General features: G+C 36.6%; 1 protein-coding gene across 4 annotated transcripts in view; it reads right to left on the bottom strand.

The window, feature by feature from the left end:
- Positions 1–696: 696 nt before the first annotated feature.
- Positions 697–14,948, bottom strand: part of ITCH (itchy E3 ubiquitin protein ligase) — a 63,100-nt gene continuing 48,848 nt past the window's right edge. For 3 of the 4 annotated variants that reach the window (XM_086760328.1, XM_086760329.1, XM_086760330.1), the window contains exons 15-24: positions 14,785–14,856; positions 12,672–12,760; positions 11,916–12,075; positions 11,498–11,631; positions 8,299–8,439; positions 6,380–6,500; positions 5,540–5,644; positions 5,210–5,306; positions 4,766–4,838; positions 697–4,082 (exon numbers count right to left, since the gene is read on the bottom strand). In XM_086760328.1, the coding sequence (XP_086616454.1) occupies positions 3,983–4,082; positions 4,766–4,838; positions 5,210–5,306; positions 5,540–5,644; positions 6,380–6,500; positions 8,299–8,439; positions 11,498–11,631; positions 11,916–12,075; positions 12,672–12,760; positions 14,785–14,856 (1,092 nt within the window). In that variant the 3' untranslated portion in view covers positions 697–3,982. Of the gene's footprint in view, positions 4,083–4,765; positions 4,839–5,209; positions 5,307–5,539; positions 5,645–6,379; positions 6,501–6,932; positions 7,061–8,298; positions 8,440–11,497; positions 11,632–11,915; positions 12,076–12,671; positions 12,761–14,784; positions 14,857–14,948 lie in introns of those variants that run through there. The other variant, XR_015260282.1, reaches the window with a different exon arrangement.

The raw sequence follows: 14,948 nt of genomic DNA on the forward strand, positions 1-14,948 counted from the left end.
ACATTTGAACAAACTGGACATCAACAAGTTGATGAGTCCTGATGGGATGTCCCCACGAGCGCTGAGGGAGCTGGCCAATGGCACTGTAAGGCCAGGATCAATTATCTTTGAAAGGTCACGGGGACCAGGAGAGGTGCCTGATGACAGAAGATGTAAACACCACTTCTCCCTTCAAGCAGGAGGATCAGGGTCACTACAAGGCTGCTCAACCTCATCTGAGGGGCTTTTTCCCTCCTTTGTCACCTTCTCAGTCCTACACAGAAAAGAAAACACAAACTTGCCCAGTCTCCTCATTTTTGTTATCACTGCAATAGCGGTACAGGAAAACGTTAAAGCTGTGGCTCCTGCAGAACCCTTCTCCAGACCATCTCCCTCAGAGTGCCACCGCTAACGGCCCAGCAGCCTCTCTGCCTCCTTGCGGCAGCATCGCCAGGACCACGGGCACTGAAAATTCAGGACTTGTTTTATCTGCAGTTTCTAGCCAGTCACAACGGCAGCTGTGTCTGAAATCTCCTAATGAACTTCCAGTGCAATCAACAGTGACAGAAGTCATCTCAGGGAAAAAAAAAATCCTAAAGAACTTTGCTAGAAGGACAAGTTCAGACAGGCTAACCCCTCACTCCCAAAAGAGCAGACACAGTTTATTTGCACACAGACGCTTCATCACACAGAAGGAATAACGACAAGACTACCAGCTCTTTAAGTAGTTTTATAAAAGTATTTGACTTACTGAGATACTGTTACAGTTACCTGAGTATTTGAAATTACAATGCAAGGAAATTTCAACAATGAATTTCAGTACAGAATTTACAATCCAGTGCTGCTGATCCCAGTTTATAGACTAGTTCACTAGAGCACATATACACAGACAGTGATTCTTGAAGAAAACTAAAAGACACCACAAAAAGGGGGCTGGAGATACCAATATAACAGAGCTGAGATTACAAATCCAGTGCAGCATGTAATAAAAATGCAAACAAAAAAAAATTAAACAAGCATTTTTTTTGTTTTACTTTTATCAGAATAATAATTTTTTTTTTAAATACAAGCAACTGGATTTAAAGAAAAAAACCAACTTCCATACTAGATCAGATGAAGACATGATACATTTACTGTGCATTTCATGAGTATATTAACATTTCCTGAGCTACCAAGAACAATAAGGCTTTGTTAATTCTTCGATCAGTGGCTCAGCATTGAATTCTCATAAGGCAAAATTCTAAATAAAAAGTATTTTAATACTTGAAAATTAGGATCCATTGGCAGTTGCCTATTAACATACATTTGTGACATACTATGAATTTGTGCAGGTCGGGCTGCTAAATCAGTTTAAGAAGTGGGAGGTAAAGTCATTAATCTCTGCTGAAAACCTGACTTGTGAGTCCAATTCACAGCAACCTGTTATCTGGGACACCAGATGCTGCAGGCGCATCCACATGTTTTCACCAGACTCCCGTAAAGAACAGAAAAGTGCACCAGTGGCTTACATCAATTCCTTTTTATTTCTACACAACATGTTGTAAAAAATTAACAGATTTGTTAGCATTCACGATGCTGGCAAAGTAAAATGCCTACGTAAACTTAATCTGTGACTTCAGAAATATTGCCAATTTAACACAGTAAAGACGATTAAATTTTTTGTATTCTGGCTAACTCCAATGTTTCAGAGATTATTCCCCCACCCCCCAAATTCTTTATTTGCAATATTTTAAAAATCACTTCTGGTGCTTGGGATATCCAGCCCCCTTTCCCCCATCCTAATACAGCAGAAAAGACATACAAACATGCCATTTAAATTAAAGAAAGAAAAACTGAATACGTGGAATCCCGGACTGCAAAAATATATACAAGCATTTACCTTTTTCCTGAACTAAACATTTCAACCATAAAAATATTCAACAGCCACACCCTATAGAACTAGGGCTAAGGCTATTTCAATTATAACTATTCTTTATTTTAAAAATATAGGGCTGAAAGCCTTTTGGGTGATATTTATACATTAACAATATTCCTAGGTTCCCTACATGAATCATAAAGCATTATGCAGAACACAGACTATTTTTCATAGCTTAATCTTGCATTATCTCGCTTAATTTAATCTCTTTTGTAAATATGCTAGATAACTACATTTCATTGTAAGAATTCATATAAACAGAAAATATTTATAAGGCTTTTTTTTTCTCCTCATGAGCTGTATACTGTAATATATCCATCAAATGTTTCGAAGTTGGCAGATTTTCCTCCTAGTAAAACCCTGGCATCAGGTTAGTTCTCACCATCAATGACACTGTAAAAGAGAGTCATTTCTGTATCTTCAGAAACTCTTCTCCATGCCTTTCTTAGAATACGCATGGCTAAATTCACTCTCAAGTCTAACGATTCTGCCTTCCAGTAAGGATGTATCACTTTGTACGACCTGAAAAACTCTTGAAGCCGGTTAAAAACGGTAGTGTCTTGGTTCTTCTTAGGCCTGAATCAGTTTTTCCCTCTTACAGCTTAGGCAGAAGGGACAGCAGGAAAGAAATATTCTTTACAAGACTGGAAGTTCAATTTTACAGTTTCCCACTGCCCTGTTCCAGCTCCGGTATCTAGAACCCTCCTGTCCCAATGCTCTGAGTTGCGGTTATGCTTTAGTATGTGCTACATGCTAGTTCAAGTGTCACGCCTCCTGCTACGGCTAACAGCTCATCTCATTGAAGTTTGCTCTCCTCCCTTTGGACAGGGAAAGAGCTGACCATATCCAAAAAGTGCATTCAGTCTAAAGGAGCAGTAAAATGCAAAACATTATTGTAAACCAGAAGAGAACTGAAGATTAACAGATTCTAAAAGGAAGTAAAAGATGTTCTTAATCCAACAGGGACTCACTACAAAAGTTAGTAGCTATAAGCAGCTTAGGGTGAATTAGCTTAGAAACCTCTTCCAAAAACTTCAGTTTCAATCTTTACAGAACTATTTACTGATGCTCCAGCTTTTCAAAAAGCCGTAATCCGTGTTGGAACTTTTGCCTATCAGTTCATCAGCGAAAATGAGAAGTATTATCATTTTCTGGATCCAGTTGTTTTGTACCTCTTTCTGAGATACCAATAAAATCTTCAGAGCAAACGGACTGCAAGGTGTAAGAATAACACTGACAGTAATGTCCACTAACACTTTTGACAAGAGTTTGCAAACAGGAATCTAAACGGAATCAGTGCAATCCCAGGTGGTCTTGTCTTTTGCAAAACAAGTGAAGTACCACAGTGTTCATGTTGATTTAAAAGTTAAATGTGTTACGCAGAAAGAGATCAGAATTCTTCTGAGGGCACGCAGAAATGTTCCAACAACTTTGGGCGGGTGTCTTATTTTGCTGAAATTAGCAGGATTGGGAAAAAACAAAGCAAAGCTATGCCCTGGATTTGTGCCACAGTTTGACATCCCCTTAACAGCAGCCTGAGTCCAGCTGGCACGTGAGCAGACTCCATGCAGGGAAAAAACAGTCTGGCCACACTTGAGTTAGGAAAAAAGAAAGAATTTGCTCACAGTATGCAGAGGATGGTTACAAGCTGGCTCTAATAACGCTGCTGTAAGGAGGCTTCTGATGATGCTGCAGCATTGCAGCTACCAATGAACTTCCCAGTGCATCAGTAGCAAAAAATGCTACTAAAAAGGAAAGACAAAACTATTGTTAAAAACCTGTCAGTCATTAAAGACACATTCTAATTAATGAATGGTAAAACAAGCTGAGCCCAAAGCTGCATTAAACCTCTATTAAGTCATAATTCATTTGTAGCCATATCTGATTGCTCATTTGATTTCTGAAAGTGCTCAGTAGAAATCCAGAGTTAATGTGGATAAAACCTCAGGATAACATCCATTTACTTAGACATTAGTATTGTTAAATAAATCCAAGTCAAGTCTACTTTACAAGGAAGTGTGCAACAAGCAGAAGAAGTGAAGAACATACATCGTGTTGAGTTCACATTCTTCAAGGTGCAAATTTTAACTATTCTTGCCCAAATCCTTCTGTTTCTTCAATTGCGAACAACAGCTTTTCCTTCAATTGCTCATAATTCTTATAGGGTGGTAGGTCCAAGCGATTGAAACTGAAAATAAAGAAAAGACTTAAAGTAATGGAAAAAAATTAAACCGTCACAAAAAAAAAAATCCATTATGAATACAGGTAATTAACCTTCTTGCTGTGTAGATGGATACCTGGATTTATATCCCGGGAAAAGCTGACTATCGACATAAATTTATACATTTCTGAGAGCAAAAGGTTGAGTTCAAGTGCTCAAATAGTGATAGTTTTCTAGAAATGCAGTGTACTTGGTAAGAAATTTCACTCATGTTTCCTAGTTGGTTTACTGGAGTCACCATTCACATCTGAAACTTTAGATTTGTGTGGATTTACTAACCACCAATAGATCTGAGTGACTGAGTAGGAGCTACCTTTCTGTAGGGAAGAGGGAGTGCGACTACTTCACTATCAAGATGGAGTGTAGTGATAACAAGATAAATCCCAACCTCTTTAGGCAGTATTGTTAATTACTTTAAATTTTCAGTAGTACACAAATCCATGGAATTTACAATGGAATCTATTCCATGCCACAAGGGTTTTTCAGAAGTTCAGCTATTATTAAACAACAAGGTTTACTGATGTAACTTGGTGTTTGCTTTCACGCAGTCTCAAACACGTAAGTACATCACTCATTCACTAAAATCTCCAAGTAGATTGTTGTTAGCAAAACCAGAACCTCAGTAATATTCAGATTTGTTACATACTCACCAGGTATGACTTCTAGGTAACCAGTTTTCCTTTCCAACTTTCTCAATACAAAATTTCTGGGGTCCATTGCTCCCTGTAACAAATTCAAATTATCAAAGTATAGTTTGTGTCAACGGGTGCTACATGACCACTGAAGCGTGAAAGGCCTGCACGCAAGACAAGTTTACCATTGCCCACATAGAAAAAAGACAACTGTCTGTCACTGTACAACCCCATCTTGGTCAAAGCATGCACGTGGTGAAATGCATAGATCTGAAGTGATTTTGAAACTCGATACAACAGGTGTAAACATTCCCTCCATCTTTTTCCATCACAGCTCAAGTGTATGCAGGACTTACAAAAGAGCATTCAATATAAAATTCATTTAAAATATTAATAAACATATAACTTGGTTCTTTTTTTAAAAAAAAAGTCTAATGCATTAGAGGGATTATTAATACCTACCCATGAGGTCAGCAAACCCTCCCACTGGTAATCTGCATGTTCCAGTAACAAACTGCAAGAGCCTCATTCTCTTTTCATTATCTATTTCTTTCACAAACTGAAAAATAATAATTTAAATAAACATTTAGGTATAGATTTGATATTCAGATTTTCACATCATCATCAACTATAGATTAGCAAATTACATGACTGTTACAAATCACTGGATCAGCAGTAACAATTTATATTTAGACAGTACACATCTGTTCAGTAATTCTGACTATTATTTACTCAGCTGTAGCTGTGCTCTGTAACTTCTGTTGGTCTGTGAATGAAACCAAGTCTACGAACCTGCCAGAACCATACGATCTGTCTGCTGGTCCTGGTATAGTGCCGGTAGATGGTGTGCCTCTGCCAGTCATTCAAATCAATTTCTTGCATTCCACACAGAAGCACCTTTAGGGGAGAAAAAGGGAAATAAAGTTATGATTTTCCTTCTATGACTTCCCACATAGCAAAACAGAACATTAACTGCACCCGTACTTAGAAGCATCTGCAATGACAGTATACTCAGCTTTACTCTGAAACTTTATCCAGAACTTCTACAACAAAGAACAATGACTGCTCATGCAGTGTATTGGGAGAGGCCATAAAATAGAAGCGTCTCTATAATGAAAAAAGGAATAATTGCTTGCATTTAGACATTCAAGCCAGGAACAGTTTATGATTACTCAGTCATACAATTCTCTGCTAGGAACAGGATGTTTTGTTTCTGTTACCTTTTAAAATTGAACAGATGCTTCAGAAAGTGTAGTTTTGAGAGATCAGAACCATCCAGAACCTGTTCCAGTCTCTATGTGCTCATTCATTGCATATCTGGTTTTATCTCCCTTTCTATCAAGTTACTTATTCTTTGAACACAGATAAATCAAACAGCTGAGGATTACAAAGTAATTCGATAAGAAATTTCTACTGGCAGAATCTCAGCCTTTAGAAATGCGTAAGCAGGCTGCAGAGAGGAAAGTGAAGGGAAACACTCTAATCAAATACTACTCTATAAAGTTTCCATCACATGCCCTATAAAACAGAGTTGCCAGCCTTAGTGAGTTCTGCTCTTCAGATATAACGACTGGAGTTTAAGTATTTCATGTGTAGCAACCTAGATCTAGCAACAGTCAAACAATCCTTTACCTCCAGTTCCTTAGCATCGAAATACTGCAAATACTGCTGTGGCAGAATTTCATTGAAGCCTTCAAAGAAAGCCTGTGTCTGCTCCTCAACACCTCGGGAAAGCCTCCATTCTGCTACTAACCTGTAAAAGAAATTACAGAAAGAGAATTTAAATAGTCCGTGCTAACCCAAGTCTTTGTTAGCCTATTTTGAGATGAACTGTAAGCTAGGTTAAAAAAAATATGGAAAGTCTGGAAAGTTCTGGGGATAGAGCATTGTATAATTTTATTAGTAACCTTTACTGTGTACAAATGATTTTGTATTTTCTTTAAGTTAAAACCCTATGTTTCCAACCATTCTGCTACGGAAAGTATTTTAGACTCAAAGAGGAGGCAGCATCTATTCACTGATTATATTAATGAGAGCACAGCAGTCCCTAGGTATTTGAAGAAAGAAAAAATATGCAGAGCTATATTTGTCTAATATTCTCCCCAGAAATCTCAGTCATTATCCATGAGAAGGTAAAAACTAGGTCAAGTTGTACTGGTGAAGATAAGTAGGACTGCTAGCTTACCAAGACACGACTATGTCCATTTGGAAAGTTCCATATTTGTTTCTGTTAATCATGAAACTTTGCTCTGTGGCAGAAACTCCACTCTCCATTAATAAAAGGGTGAAAAGCAGGCAGGAGACCCGAAGAACCTGAACCCAGGGAGAAGCAGATATTATGCTGAATTCAAGCCTAACCTGTCAGGAGAACTGGAGTCTAAAGGAGAGATGGCTATTTTCTGAGTTCAAGCCTAGAAACTTTGGGAACTTAAAGCAGGACTCGCAGTAAGACAAAAGAATATAACTGAAACTGGAATCCAAGCTCTCCCTGGGTTCCTGGAAACTGGAAGAGAATGGTTTTCTGCAGATCCTCCCTGTTTTCAATCCCAATATTCATACTTTTCAAAACTGCAAAATTCCAGTATGTTTCTTCTGCAGATACTACCTTTTCTGTGAAACACTGAAATGTCCTCAGATTACTCATGCGATGAAAGCAAAATCCACTCCCTTCTCCCTCACCCCTTCCTGTGAAAGACGCCTTCACGGAACACATCGTAAGAAAGAGGAAAACTCTACTGTGATTCAGTTTAGTTTGCGCCTGCAATGTGTGATGTTTTTGCTAGCACACTCTCCAAGCTTCTATGTTTATGTTCATACCTTAAAGCTGAGCTTATGTACTGCTGCACATTGAGGAAGAACAGGGAATTTCAGGACAAAGCATGTAACTAATCACATTTTTTTTTCTTTAATCACTCTTAGGTTCCTTCCCTCTTAACCTATTGCTTTAAAACATTCTGGTACTGCAAACAATCCTTCATGTTTGAACATATTCCTTCTTTTATGAAAATATAACTTAACGACATCATTCATAACACTGTCCTGTTACAAATGCCAAGACCTAACTATGCTATAAGACCAGTTCAGACAAAACTAGTAGCAATCTCAAGTATCTTTAAAAATACAAATCATCACAAAAGCATCAAAAATGTTAAGTTTAAAAAAATCCAAACATAAATGCCTGGGTAAACTGTCAGCAGTCTCTAAAGCAATACAATTCCAATGACAAACACATGCAATGATTTCATGAAATACCTGACATCCACATTTGTTGTCATGATGTTCTGCTAAACAAATATCTCTAGGAAAAAAGTGGACCCTCTACTAACTGTAGTATTTGGGAAAAGTGGGTTTCAAAAACTTATTTCCATCAATATTCTTCTTTCAAATATGATATTCAAACAATTGCCACCTGTTGCCAACACCAGCAATTGCTCAGAGACAGAATTTCAGCAATGTGTCAGATCACATAGTTTGACAATCTTTTCTTGCTAGAACTAAAGAAAGAAAATGACGGCAATAAAGAGTATTTTAAAATCTTCATTTATTCTTACCTAATGTATTCTTCTTTGTTTTCTTCTGTGACCAGAATGTTGCTACCATTTGGCTTCAAATCATGGCTTTTGATTTCACCTAAAATTTCTTTATCAACGGAGAAAAACATTTCCAAGCCACATTCTTCAATATCATTTTCTCTGTAAGGCAAAAAATACAATTTTAAATAACTGTGTCAAGACCTTGTATTCAGTAGATGAGATGGGTATAAAGAACCTTAAGAAAAAAGGTTTGGAGCTAAAGAATCAATATTTTATTTTACCAATGCACATACATGAATTGTACTCCTGATGATAAATTTTTGATCAGTAGTAGCCTAGGAAGAGTCAGTAGCCAACAAACATTCCACAAATAAACTCTATTCTAATAGCCAGGAGAATAACAGGTGCAGCACTGTAATGTATACGTTGATGTGTGCTTCTGTAAAGTGAAGAATCACCTGCATATGCAGAGGTTTTGATGACCATTTTCCCCCAAAATAAAGGGCAAAATCAAGGTGGGGGTGGAGGGGGAGTAGTCTGCGATGTCCCCAGTTATTGCCACAGACAAGTAGCCTGATATTGCACTGCAGAAGCTGGTGTGCTCTCTTTGAGACCACGATAAATTCCATATGCACCGTAAGAACCATACATAGACTAAATGTGACACACTGGAGCAGCACTGAAAGACCGTGTAATTACTGGGTGCTGAAAGAAAATGCGCCGCTTTGAAATGTAAAAAGCGGCCAGCTTGTGTGCACCACCCGCACAAATGCAAAGATACAGCTATGTCTACAGCGAATGCCTAAAAATAACTTCCTTTTGCTCTAGACTTGCCACAAAACATTAACAGATGATACTGTTCATAAGGTAAGGGTTGTCATACGTGCAGCTCGTTGCAATTTAGTCAGAAGATCATTCACCAGTAATAGCTTCCCCCACAATTTAATGCAAATTTCTTCCCTGTAATGTGCATTTTTCAGGATCATATCGCTTAGTCTCAAAAATTCAGTAAGTCCCAAGACGACAAAAAAGTACCCTTCTTTTAAGAAAATATACTTACATTTTCTGACTACAAAACAGATAACAGGCTTCCATCATTACAAAAATCATGACTTAGAGCTTTGAGACTTTTCTTCCCTTTCATGTCATCTTTACTCAAATAGCAACTATTTTAAGTTTTCCTACTGAAATTTTAACTCACTACACCATTTAGCAGCACATATATTATTGAGCACAGAACGTACTACTCTTCGAAAACCAAATCAAAATTCCTATCTCCATTTGTAAACATCTCGTAAAGCTGCTCTCCTCTCTCCCCATTATTCAAGATAATGCTTCCAAGATTCACCACTGCAGGAGATTACAATTTTGTCTTCTATATTTATTTTTGCATTTTTAAAACCAATCTATCCCCACATCTTTTATGAATCTGTTTTGCAGATGAGAGGATGCACAGTCGGTATGACACTGTAGCATATTCTTCTGCTGCTCTGGATAGATGAGATAGAGCAGGAGCCCTCCCAGTGCCTCTGTCCCTTCCTGTGTTACAAACACTGTTAGGGAAGGTTTGAACTCTTCAGTGCAGTCCTTTCTTGTACTTGCTCCAGTCCTCTCTCCTCATTTTGTTCTGCATGTAACATTTTCACATGTAATAATTTTTGCATATTCTCATGTCCAGAGAAGGGCAATGACGCTGGTGAAGGGTCTGGAGCACAAGTCTTCTCAGGAGTGGCTGAGGGAACTGGGATTGTTTAGTGTGGAGAAGAGGAGGCTGAAGGGAGACCTCATTGCTCTCTACAACTACCTGAAAGGAGGTTGTAGGGAGGCAGGTGTTGATCTCTTCTCCCAGGTAACTAGTGATAGGATGAGAGGAAATGGTCTCAAATTGCAGCAGGGGAGGTTTAGGTTGGATATTAGGAAACACTTCTTTACTGAAAGAGCCATCAGGCACTGGAACAGGCTGCCCAAGGAAGTGGTGGAGTCACCATCCCTGGAGGTGTTCAAAGAACCTGTAGATGTGGCACTCCAGGACGTGGTTTAGTGGACGTGGTGGTGTTAGGTTGATGGTTGGACTTGATGATCTTGGAGGTCTTTTCCAACCTTAAAGATTCTGTGATTCTGTGAATTTCTCAAAGCATTTTTTAAACTATTCTGGTTTTGTATGACTTGTAAGTAAAATATTTTATGTCTCTAGTCATATAAAAAAGACTAATTTTTTCTGCTAAATTGTTTTTACTATGGTTGAATTTTTAAAAAAATTAATTGAATTTGTATTTTTGTCTTTCCCTTCTAATTTTTTATTTTTAAACTGTCGGGAAAGGAAAATCACCTGTGTTACTGGAACAAATGGTGCACATCAACCATGGACTATAATATCCTGGAGTTTTACTATTATAAAATAAGTACAGAATTACAATGCTTCAGATCTAAGGGTTTTTCAAAATGTTTCTTAAAATATTTTTAACACATAACTCAAAAATACTTATGGTCTACAAACTCCAGATCCTTTTTACTTGCTGCTCTCTGGAGAGGAATCTGCAAAGGAGTGGAGGAGGCCGACTCCAAGAGTATAAAAGTCAAACAGACAGATGACTGACCACACATACATGGGAGGCCATACATAGGAATGGTCTTGAATCATTTAGCTTGGAGTAAAAAAACAAGGATAGCTAGAAAAACACATGAGCATTAACATCCTTACAGCATTGAATCTTCAATATTAACCTTTAAGTCCAAATTTCAGGTACGACTAACAGGATTTATGTAGCAGTAAGTAATAAACTATATTTGTTAACGTCTCATTATTGTAGCACTAAACTTTTTATGTTTTCTAACTGAACCAGGTACTAGAGAGAGAAACACTGAGTGGATTTTTGCTGATTTCTTTTAATCAGTTATCTGAAAAATTCCAGTGGGATTTACTCAAACCATTTTATTTGTAACAGTGTTCAAGACTGCCACATCTGTATAATGTCTAGCTAGATTTATTAAAAAACAGCAAAACCAGAATATTCAATGCACCAGAAAGGCTTCTGGATTATGAAATTACTATTTGTCTATCTAAATATCACAGTAAGAATTCCAGTGCTGCTCTGCAAATGATGTATTATACTTCCCAGTCACTTTCTTAGTAATACACTTACACCTCCTTCCTGGCATAAGTGAAACTCAAAAACACTGTATTGCTATTTCAAGAACAAAATCAAGTCAAACTCACTTTACCCAGATGAGAGAATTGTAAAACTCTGGGTCAACAGATTCTAAATCCTTGAGTCCTACTGGCTTGTTTAGGATGCGTTTATAGAACGGCAGAGAGAAACCAGTGTCGATGAATTTCCCATGGAACAAAGCCTGAAGAACATAAAAACAGACAAAATAATGCAAAGGATTATGAATACTTAATACAACAGCATTCTGTACTGTGTACCAATGAAATTTGACACTTAAAGAATTAAAGCAACCTATAATATAACGACTGCTAATATGCTGAATTAACTTATACCAACAGTAGTTCTATCCAAACACCTGACAATAGTTTCAACTAAAAAATGAATGGTTTAATTATCCACCCGATGCCACAATATTTATTTACAGGAAAAATACATGAGAGAACCTCTTTCTACCTCTGAACTCACCATTGCAATGAATCTTCCAATAAATCGGAAGTATTTCAGGTGGTCTGGATTAATGTAAGAGGCTGGGTTTATCTGTAAGCAGTAGTTATCTTTCCCTGCATATTCAAACAGGCAATACATTGGGTTCAAAACTTCATGTGACAATAGAAAGAACCATTCCCTGAAATCACATAAACAATAAAAACACATTTCAAAATAAATTAAATTAGAAATTACTTTAGCTAGCTCATGTTGATTTAGGAACTTGTTGGCACATAGGCAGTCAATCTGACTTCTTTACCAGAAAGTATGCTAGGCCAAACTGAAACTAATAGAAATTACAAAATAATACGCAAAGTTACAAGAATATATAACTGTTGGGATAAAAAATAAAATTCGAGGTTTTAGGCAATGCTAATTAATACATGCACTTCTCGGTTACATTCCAGTAAAGACTTCTGACTTGAAAGTAGATTTCTATTCTACTTTTCAATAAACCTCTGCTTTGATATCAAAGGCTTACTGCAGTTAACTGTGCATCTCTAATCACTGAGGTGATTAAAGTAATTTCTAATGTGAATTGAAAGTAATTTTGTACAGTTTTAAGACATGCATACAGCTTAAGGAACTGTGTTCCTCAAGATATTACACAGAAAGACAAGGAATAAATGTCACAAATATTTTGAGAGCACTGCAGTTTAAGTATCTACTTTGGGGAAGTTTTCACAGCAACAACTTGCAGAAAAACATATTATTTGCCATTTCAGATTAGTTTACCTTGCAACACCTCCATAATCTAAGCCTTCTTCACCAGGGAAAATAACCCACAACCGTCTCCGTAGATCCTGAGGGCTGAAGCTCATTATCTTAGTGAAAGAAAAACAATCAATTCTTTTTAAGAAAACAGCTATAAGCACTGGCTAGACTTGTTGCTATTTGCTATCACACAACATGGCATTTATTACTTCAGACCATAAAATCAACTGCAAGTACATGAAGTACCTGCATATGGAACGTTCACGAAATACGAGGCATTACTGCAAACCTATTGCCACAGATTAAAATGTAAAAAGATGTAAAAGAAAAAGAAATAATAATTCTGAAATTAAAGACTCAGGATACTTCGGCCAGCAGCCTGTCTGTAAGTGTATGACAGAAATCCAGACAACAAATAACGGGCCCAAAGTGAATAAAGTGGGTATTTGTTAAATACCACACTGAATCATATCCCAGTTACAAGTAGTGAACAGGCATGATCAAGGACACAAAGAAACAAATTAGAAACAAAACAATAATAAACATACACTATATATTTTTTCATTTTACAGTTTCATCTCCTAAAGAGCATAATAAAAATCTAGCTGGTTTGTTTGGTTTTTAAAAGTTAGGAAGCATCATAGATGCTAAGGAGCTTTACTAATGCTGGTTTGAATATAATGACCAAACTTGTCATTATGCTGATCTGTTAAATTGTCAGAGATTTACATAAAGAAATTTCACATAACACTTGCGTGTGTCCAAAAACTTCAAGTTTTTGTTTGCAACGAAAGGCAAACAACTGAATTTGGGTCAAGATTTCCATTTTATAATCTCTCCTAGATGTCCGTAGTAATTATAACAAAAAAAAATTATAACCCAAACAGAGGTATCTGCAAATGATGAATGACTAACAAGTATAAAAAATTAACTTGTGTCTTTGCAATTATGCCATCTAAATTATTGATAAAGCATCCTGTTTTGCTAAGGAAACCTAGGTTTGCTGGTGTTTACATAATTACATAATCTCTTGATTCTTTCCAGTACAGTGTAATTTTATTACCCCTACAGTTACTGTAAAAGGACCAACTGCAATTTTAGAAATAAGGCTAGAGCTAGCTTTCACTTACAGGATTTATTTTATCTCCTTCTAACCCCTTTTCTTCGAAGACATTACTGTTCTAAAAGAAAAGACCAGTCAACTGCACTATCTGTTGCTTCTGCTAAGCCAATTTACAGTAATTTGAACGAGAAAGCATTAATCCTTATTTAAGAATATTTTTGTCTCAAAACATACAATTCTATTTGTTCAAATTTCCTAGCTTGACATATCTGTGATATTTCCTATAAGAAATGAAGCCTGAAGACATACAGGAAGATTTTAAAAATTCAGCTAGGGACAGAGGAAACTAAAAGTTCCTGTCTTCTTAGATAAGGTCTGTATTTTCTAAGGTACTTCTAAGTCAGAAAAATACAGAAGTGGCCAAGAGGAGTATCTGCCAAGTGTTCATGCACTTCCAAGCCTGTTTCTATGTATCTCACTGACAAAGAGCTGCTTTTGGCTTCAATTTAACAAGCAATGGGAGTGATTTATTGCCACAATAAACATTCAAGAAGTAAAAGTAAAATTCAAAAGCACTGGCAAATATTGTATAGGAACAAACGTTAACCACAGTTTAGGTCTATAGACATTAACAAGACTTTTGCTACTAATATTCTAAACAGAATTAATATTTTTTGTTTTCTTGTAATCATTTCATTATTCATTTCAAGACCCATAACATCCAGACTAAGATCAACTTAATTTATTTTGGTATAAAATATAAGCTCATGCTGTTAGGAAAACAGCTGCTGTAACACAGCACACCCCTCAAAATTAACCCAGATTTTAAAGAATTCTGAGGAAAAACAAAAAATAAAAAAACACCTTCTCTGTCAGATGAATCAGTCTTTAGAGTGAGAACTTCACATTTTAGCATTATCTTTTAAAATATGAGTGTATATCCTATTATTTTTTTTTTAGTCTCTATTAAAATAACCTTAGTAAGACATCAAAGGATCCAGAATGACGTGTGACAATAAATTTAATCAACTCAACTTTTCATGTCCCCTACTAACATGTTTTATACAATACCTGTTGAAAGGAGTCCTCGAATAATGTTTTTCTGCTCACTGTGATCTTTATGTGTTGTGGCATTGCCAGTTGCTGAAAGGAAATTTTTTAGAGGTGAGGTGTACAATCACTTAAAGTTTCTAACACTGAGTTCTGACTGTTATCTGTTGTGTATATTGTTTTAA

The sequence above is a fragment of the Chlamydotis macqueenii genome, chromosome 16 (genome assembly GCF_036417535.1).
Source record: "Chlamydotis macqueenii isolate bChlMac1 chromosome 16, bChlMac1.mat, whole genome shotgun sequence".
In the NCBI taxonomy this organism is placed as follows: Eukaryota; Metazoa; Chordata; class Aves; order Otidiformes; family Otididae; genus Chlamydotis; species Chlamydotis macqueenii.